The sequence below is a fragment of the Felis catus genome, chromosome E2 (assembly GCF_018350175.1).
Source record: "Felis catus isolate Fca126 chromosome E2, F.catus_Fca126_mat1.0, whole genome shotgun sequence".
In the NCBI taxonomy this organism is placed as follows: Eukaryota; Metazoa; Chordata; class Mammalia; order Carnivora; family Felidae; genus Felis; species Felis catus.
The window spans coordinates 27332459-27340706 of NC_058382.1; the positions used below are offsets into that span (position 1 = coordinate 27332459).

The 8248-nt window shown below is 53.4% G+C and overlaps 1 protein-coding gene across 1 annotated transcript; it reads right to left on the reverse strand.

Annotated features, from left to right (window-relative positions):
* Positions 1-251: 251 nt before the first annotated feature.
* Positions 252-3673, reverse strand: CBLN1 (cerebellin 1 precursor). Its single transcript, XM_023245547.2, has 3 exons — positions 3390-3673; positions 3129-3248; positions 252-1851 (listed from the first exon to the last, which is right to left on the reverse strand). The coding sequence occupies exons 1-3, from the start codon at positions 3651-3653 to the stop codon at positions 1654-1656; spliced, it is 582 nt and encodes a 193-aa protein (XP_023101315.1). The 5' UTR covers positions 3654-3673; the 3' UTR covers positions 252-1653.
* Positions 3674-8248: the final 4575 nt, after the last annotated feature.

Below are 8248 nucleotides of genomic sequence, written 5' to 3' on the forward strand. Positions count from 1 at the left end.
TCAATCAGAGGAGCCGCAGTAATAACAAGAAATGTTGCTTATTGTGCAATTATTACCCCCTTCTCTCCAACCCCTAGGAGCCAATAATATTCACCCCCGAACGTCCGGCCAGGAAAAATCTTCTAAAAGGACCAAAGCCAGAGGCGCCAATCCAGGCCCAGGCTCTTGCCCCAGGACTTTGGCCTCCTCCACCCGCTTTCCGCTTTCCGGCGCCCGACCTCCCCGAGGCTGAAGCGACTGGGTCAGACTTCTAGACTTAAAACGAAGTCGTTTATTTCAGTTTTGCTTTCACATTATGTTCCGATACAATCAAACCTCCTGGACGAACCTCTCGAACGAAAGTCCTGCGTGGAGCGCAATCACAGGTCCTGGGCGCCGGGCTAGTACGGCGGACGGACGCGGGATTCAGAGGCGCTGGTGTAAAACATAAAGCTGCTCCGGGAAATGTGGGGCTGATGGTTCGGGACATCCAGGGGCGGAGGCGTAGGAAGCGTGCCGACTCCTCCAATTGGGATTATTCCTGATGTATTTGGACTTCGAAAAAATCCCACTTCGCTCCCAGGCCGGTAGTGTCTCCTGGCCAGGCAAGATTTTGGCCAAAGCAGGGAGCACAGGCGAATGCGGGCTGGCTGTAGGCCTGGCGCAAAAAAAAAGGAGCGCAGGCCGGCTTCGCTAGAAGCCCTCACGCCCAGGCCTTCCCACCAAGTCCCCGGCGCCTCTCAGCCTTGCGCTTCCACAACCCGCCCCCAAACCTCGCAGCTGGGGAAGGTGCGGAGTTTAGAAAGCTGTTTCAGAAAAATAAAAGTCCCACTTCAACTTTATTGGGTTAAAGCAAAATTAAATCTTGGCTATTCACACGTATGTTACAGAGGACGAGGAAGCGTCCGGAAGAACCTCCTGGCATTTAGTGGAGCCACAGAACACGAGGGCATTGACAAGCATCAGAACATCAAGCAGCCTTAGATTTCACGATCACTCCGAATAGGACATAGAAATACGGAAATACAGCCAGTTTCCACTGGGAAGAGTTCTTTGAATACAAATGATATATATTTATATATATTTTTGAACCAGTCACCACTAAGGTAAGTCCTGTCTCTGCTAACAAGCAGCGGAGGACACAAAGTATCTTCAGCTAATTAACTCTTGAGCGGTGTTTTAAGAGCAATACTTGCCAAATTAAAACTACCTCCCCCATTCAAAAAACAAAACAAAAACCTTATTCCCCTCTCCAAACTAAAAAGGGGGAGGAGTATATTAGATTTCAGCAGGTGGAAAGATTCCGAGGGGGCTGAGGAGGAAGATATTTCACGTTATACAGTGAAATACAAAGTTTCTTTTGTATAAATTTTAGGGAACATGAACATGGGGGTAAGAAACAATGACAAGGCAGTCTCTCTTTCTTGATTACTTCAACCGGAATGGGGGAGGCGAGTTTATTTTTGGAAATGGGAGTGCGCAGAGCTAAGCAGAATTTGCTTCTCCTAATGAGGAAAGGGACAAAGTTGTCCCACCGGCCGCCGGTGCACACCTTTTACCCGGATACAGCTGGGGACCATGTAGGAAGTTTCCAGTCTTGCCGTCTTCTCATTCCCCCTCCTGCCTTCCTCCTGCCTTTGCCCTCTCCCTGCCTCCATTACGGTGATGAGCCAGTCAGAGGGGAAAGACCAGGAATCCAGAGAAGGTCGAGTACTTCCAGCCCCCCATCAAGTTCCCTCGCTCCAGCTTGAGGTATGCTCGGTCGCCTTTCTCCATCTGGATGAGAACTCCATTGCTGGCGGCCTCCCGGGTCACGTCCTGGTCACCAGCAAAGGCTGAAATCACCGGCCACCCGTTTAACATGAGGCTTACCTGGGAAAGAGAAAGGCCTACTTCAGAGGCGCAACAGAGGAGGGTACCTAAGCAGCAGTGGAGATGCGAACCTTCCCCGCTTGGCTAACAACCACAAAGGCCTGGGAGCATGGTGGAAGGGGGTGGGTGGTTTAAAAAGGGGGCTCTGCAGCTTACTGCTGAGGGACCAGTGGGGCGAAAAACAGCCAATCTGGGTGACAGGAAGGGTCTGCCCCCAAAATGGGAGTCGCTTTCATTCCTAAAGCGCGCCAAGCAAAGCCTGACTGCGTTTTTACCCAGCTTAACGAACCCATAGGCAGCTCTGGTGTCCCAAGACATTCGCTTCCACCCCCACCCCTACCCCCTGCCCCACCCCGCTTCAAAGAGAAACTCGGGCAACTGGAGTTTCCGGGAGAACCAAGCCAAACCAAACCCTGCTTCCTCCCGGTCCTAGCTGCCTGACACAGTGGAGACACGGTAGGGAAGCTGGGCAAGGCTTCGGACTGATGAGAAATTCTGCCAGGGCTGCACTCTGTGCTTCATCCCCAGAACCGGCCGTGCCATCACCACTTGGTTTTGCCCTTGCGGTGGCATCAGCAGCCAAAGGCCCAGCGCCCTCTCCCCAGCCGTGCATCCCGGCTCTTGTCTTTGCCCAAAGGAAACCTGGACACCTTTGGGAACCTGGAGGGACGGTGAGTGCTGACACGGGCACAGCTGGAGCCCGGGGGGGGGGGGGAGCAGCACTACACCCGCCCCTTGCTCTCTCCACCCTTCAAACGCTTGGGCTCGGCGCCCGCCGGTAGTTCAAAAACCCAGAGTCTCCAAAGGGATGCCAGGAGCACCCTTCCCATCCCGGCCCGAGCGTGGTGCTAAAGGCAAGCGCACAGGAGTCCAGGCTTCCGAGCTGGGACAGAGAATGAGGATACGGTCTGTGGAGCTGAAGGCAACGGTCACAGAAAGCTTCTGGAAAGAGGAACTGTCTTTGATGCTAACCAGCAACCGCTACGGGAAATCCCTGGTATCCCGTAGGAAAAGGGGAAGAACCTCTTTGGAGGGGCCCAGAAGGCGAAGGCAGGAAACTCTGTGTGGGAAGAGGACTAGGTTCCAAGAGCCCGCGAGAGAAGAAAACAAGAGACAGTCCAAGCCACAGAACTATGAGGCTCTGCTACTCGTCCATCCAAGCAACCCCAGGCACATGCAGCTGCCCCTTCTATCTCCCACCCCCCATACGGCCGCTCACTCCAGCAGGTAATAGCCCTCTGCCGGGCCCGGGGCCTGACCCTGAGGCAGCGGCTGACCTGAATGGTCTGTCTGTTGTAGACTTTTACCACGTGGAAGTTAAAACTGTAGATCCCTTTGCGCGGGGCGATGAAAGTACTGCGTTCTGAATCAAAGTTGTTCCCGATGTTCACTAGTACCTACAATGAGACGGGAACGAAGGGAAGTAGACAAGAGTCAGTCCCGAACTCCTGCTCCCGAGGCTCCGCAGAGCCTTGGAGTGGATCGAACATCAACCCTCCACCTCTCCCCCTCACAAACCAATCTGATGGAGCGCTCACCTGGTCAAAGTAGATGATCATAGTGCGATTACTCATCTCGGACGGCTCGTGGTTGGTGCTTCTGATGGCAGAGAAAGCCACCTTGGCGCTGCCGGAGCGCACAGAGATGCCGAGAGCTGTGCCCGTGGGATCGGACGTGGGGTTGGAGTCGCACACCACCAGGCACTTGCCTTCCAGCACGATGGGCTCCGTCTCATTCTGCCCGCGGGCCGGGCCCGCCAGCCACGCCGCCCCCAGCAGCAGCAGCTCCACGACGCCCAGCATCGCGGCGCCGGCGCCCACCCCGCCCCCCACCCCGGGGGCTGCCTGCGCCAGCCGCCCCCCCGCCCCAACCCCACGCCGAAGCCCCCTCCTCAGCTCCGTGCGCAGCTTCGCAGATGCCGCTCTGGACACTACTGCTCTTCCTTGCACTCCGTGGCAAGCGTGCCCCCCGCGCGATGCTCCCGGAGCCCCTCCCGGGCCTCAGGGGTGCCGCGGCTGCCCAGCCGCACTTGGATACATAGCCGCTGCCGCTCGGTCCCCGCTGCTTCCGCCGCCTCCTGCTCGCACCCGCCGCTGCCGCCGCCGCCGCCGCTCTGAATTATTGATGCAGCCGGCGCTGCAGCCGGAGCGGGCGGAGAGCGCGCGCCGGGCACAAAGGCGCGGACCACGGCCTAGCCCCGCCCCCGCTGCCTCCCAGCCCGCCTCCCTCCACAGCTCCGCCTTCCCACTGGTCGAGGCTCCGCCTCCCAACCAATCCTAATGCGCCGCGCTCCCCGCTGAGCCAATGGAGGCGCTGTCCGCGCGCGGCCACCTGACCCCGGGCACCGTTGTTATTAGGCGCGGCGAGGCGGGCGGCGCGCGGCAGCAGGGTTGGGCTCTGGCCGGGAGTCGACTGAGGGAGCGAGGGCCGGGGGCGCGCGCGGGCGCGCGCGCGCCCGTGTCCGGACCTTCCGCCGCGGCCGCTAGCTCTTTCGCTTTCCGCCTCAGGCCGCGGTCTTGTTCAGCCCTCTCAGCCCTTCCGCGCGCCTCCAATCGCCGGCCCGCAGGTAGGAGGCGGCGCGCGCGCCCAGGTCGGGAATGGAATCAGCCGTGCGGGGGGCGCCCGCGTGTCGGCGCGCGGGGCGGGAGGGGAGCGCCCCCCAGCGGGCGCAGGCGCGAGGGGCAGCCGGCGCGCGGGTGAGCTTGAGCGAGCGAGCCGGCCGGGCGACCCGGCTGCAGGGCGCGTGCGTGCGCGGCGGGGCGGGGGCGGGGCGGGGCCTGCGCCGTGGCCTCCCGGGGAGGCGCAGGTGCCGCGGTCCCAGGCCGGCTCACCGGATCCCACGCCAGCTTCAGCACCTGGCTCCGCAGCCCTCGGCCACCGGGATGGAGCTCGCCCAGCCTCCCTTGCGCCCCTCTCCAACCCCCCTGTCTGCCGGCCACGGGGTCCCACCTTCCTTCCTTCCTTCCTTCCTTCCTTCCTTCCTTCCTTCCTTCCTTCCTTCCTTCCGTCCTTCCGTCCTTCCTTTCTTTTTCGGGATAGATCTTTGAACGTGTACGAAGTCGCAGGCACTGGGCCAGGCGCTGAGGATGCCGTGGCGAGCCAAAACAGCGAGGCCCGCCTTGGTGACTCTTTAGGCAGTAACTAGTACAGTGGCGTCGCACGCAGGCTCATTTATCTGATACCGTTTTCTCTTTTGCACTTACAATTATATATTGCATCCGTATTTTTTCAATATATTGTGCACCTTTACTACTTGTTTTAGCCACACGTTCCTGCACATCAACGTTGAGTGTAGACACCAAATCTTGTGATGTATGGGCGATTTTTCAAGAGTAATTATGACCCTACAAGAATTTTTGCCTCACTTATTGACTTAGAACTTTACACACACACGTAATCTCAAACAGGGAAGTAAAAATGCAGTTATGCTAAGTGGCAGGCAGAGGGGAGCTGCGGAGAAAGAGAAAAGGGCGCGTTCCAGCCCGAGGTGCCGGCAGGCGGAGACCTGAGGGATGAAAGTCTGCAGTTAACCAGGCGGAAGCAGAAGGGCGAACGGACCTCTCGGTTGTGTCCAGAGCAGAAGTGCCAGCTCCGGACCCTAAGCAGAGGCGGGTTGGGATGGTGGCCATCGGGGCACCTGGCACTCGGGTCACCCCCGTGCGACCTTGAACCTGAGTGCTCAGCCAAGCCAGAATGGATGTTCGGCTGGCTGCAGCCAGGCGCAAGCGCTGGGACCTGCAGGCGCGGACTGCCTACACTTCCTTTGGATCTCAGGGCTCGCTGCCCACAGGGTCTCCTGCCCCTGGGGTACTCGTTCCCCCACGCGGGGAAACCTGTCTTGGAATCGCCAATTGCCACACCTTTCAGATTCTCAGCCTTTGTTTCTTTTGAGACTTTGATAGCTGTCTAAAGAATTACCTTGGGGGAATCCCAGCTCCGACCCCCGCCTCTGTTTGGAAGACCACCGGGGTCACTGGGCTCGCCAAGAAAAAGGAAAGGGTGGGGAAAGAGGCAACAATTTTACTTTAAATTAAAATGACACAAAAATATTTTTTCAACTCCGATCTTTTTGAGACATCCCCAGAAAGCGTTGCCAGCTGCGATTACACCTAATGTGAGAGCATGAACTAGTTTAGGAGGTGAGAGGTGAATAACGAGACACCATGCAATATAGCGGCCATCCAGTATAGCTGGAAGCGGTGGGGGGGGGGGGTGTCCCTGGAGAAGCACTCGTGTAGAACCAACGGTATACTCTTCAGTCAGTCATTGCACAGATATTTCCTAAGTACCGGCTCTGTCGGGGAAAGCCAGCTTTTATGGCGCTCACAAGCAGGACTGAGATTACCTGGAGGGGGTTGGTCGCCAGCCCTTTCCTCTTCTTTTCATGGTGAGGCTATAGTAGGGCAGTGCCCAAGCCTGAACTGCCATCCCTATGCTGGTGATGCTCCATCTGGCATCTCCCATCTCAGCCTCTCTGCAGCCCAGGCCTTTCATACTGAATGCCTGTTGGACCTTTTTGCTTATACACCCTGCAGGCATGTTTAACTGACCCACACTTTGTCTCCTTCCTTGCCTCCCAAATTCTGTGCCTTCCTTCTTCACCTATTTCAATGACAACAGCCACACCCACCTGGGACCCCCACATCTAATTTGATTCCATCTCTATGTCCTATTGTTTGAATGATTTTCATAGGGCTGCCTATTTGGCATTCATCTTTCTGGCCCAGGCTACTTCAAGAGCCTCCTAATTTATCACTGAGGGATTAGTGCAACAATTGCACCCTGGCTTTGCTAGATAATGTTTAATCTTCCATTTGATGAATATCTGTTGAATGCTTTGAGGTATCTAACCTCCTCACTCCTCTGGCATTCTCCGTCCCTCTTCCACATAGTATATTTTCAAAAAATAATGAATATTAATTTAATGTTAATATTTCCTGAGTTGTGAGGATTAAAGGAGATAATATATAAGGGGAGGGAGATCCATTAAGCACCTCAAAAGCAGTCATGTTTATTTTTAGTATTGTCACATTTTAGACTTCGAATTCTTTTAGCTGCAAGTGACAGAACCCATTCAAACTGTCTTAAGTATAAAGGAGTTTATGTGGTTAATGCAAGAAAGCCAGTGGGTACATCTTGCCAGTGGAAACATGGGTGGATCTACCAAAGTTATTATGATCTTTCATTTCTGGCTTTGGCTTCATTTTCAGACAAGTCTTTTCCATATGATAGCCCCTTAGATGCTACTGCCAACTTAGTCCTAGCAAGAAAGAAAGAGTGCTTTTTGTTTAATATTTGCAACAAAAGTCTCAGGACAATCTGAGGTGCTAGCCCCTGTCTGGGCATGGAGAATGAACCACTCTCCTGACTGAACTTGGATTCAGGTGCCTTCCTCTGAAAAGGGGTTTGTTAGCCCCACATTGTCTAGGCTAGGGACATTCTCCAAAGAAAAATTACAGAAGGGATGCTGGCAGGCAAAAACAACGTATGTCTATTTTAGTCTCTCTCAGAGGGTTGGCTGCAAAATACTTCACCCCAAAACAATGGTGATGAAGATGGATACAGTAGCCCGAACAATAGATATGTTTGTCTTGGTCCTTTTGGATCTTTAAGACCTCAGCTAAACATGAAATTAGATGCTATCAACCATGATGTTACTGAAGGTTTAGCTTTGAAGCGTGGATGCACTTTGAATGGTAGAGCCACATAAGTATAAATAAGTAATTGTCACATTCTATTCCAAAATATTCTTTTGATAACATTATATTGGGATTGGCTTTTTCTGTTCATCTTTTAGGTTCCTAAAAAGGTGAAAATTTCATTTCTTTGTGGATAAGCACCTAAAATTCTTTATCGTTTATTAATAAAAAGAAATGGAAATTTGAGAAGGTCTAAAAAATAAAAAAGATCGAGTTAGGTCATATTTGAAATTTAAGACTTTAATCTGCTAAGGTTTTTCAGGTGTTGAACTATTGGTAAAATATTATAAAACCATCGATCTGAAGCATTTAATGTATCATAGAGATTTAGGCAACTTAAAAGATTGCAGATGATGAATGTGCTGTTATATCCTTTACCTGCTGCTCTAAATTCAGCCTTCTGTTTTGGTGAAGTAAAAGGTTTATTACCTTTCACTGTATTCTGAATTTCCCACCATAGTGCATTTTGAGAAATGAATATTAACAGCTGTCTTGATCCCCCATCGCCCCACATCCTGGGGAAAATACAACCTATTGTTGGAATAAGAGAGCATGTTCAGGAAAAGGGGAATATTTTGTCACAGGATGTGCAATGAACTCATCCTTTTATTAAGTCAAAATGGATTCTCTAGTGTTTATATACATCAAACAGTGTTTCTTCTCTTGGTCATGGTTCAAAGGCCCCAACATACAATTCC

Excerpts from the sequence above, each read along its gene's own strand:
- CBLN1 (XM_023245547.2), bottom strand. The coding sequence starts at position 3,653 with ATGCTGGGCGTCGTGGAGCTGCTGCTGCTGGGGGCGGCGTGGCTGGCG. Across the intron at positions 3,249-3,389 it reads TGATCATCTACTTTGACCAG|GTACTAGTGAACATCGGGAA; the intron begins GTGAGCGCTCCA and ends GTCTCATTGTAG. Across the intron at positions 1,852-3,128 it reads ACAACAGACAGACCATTCAG|GTAAGCCTCATGTTAAACGG; the intron begins GTCAGCCGCTGC and ends TCTCTTTCCCAG.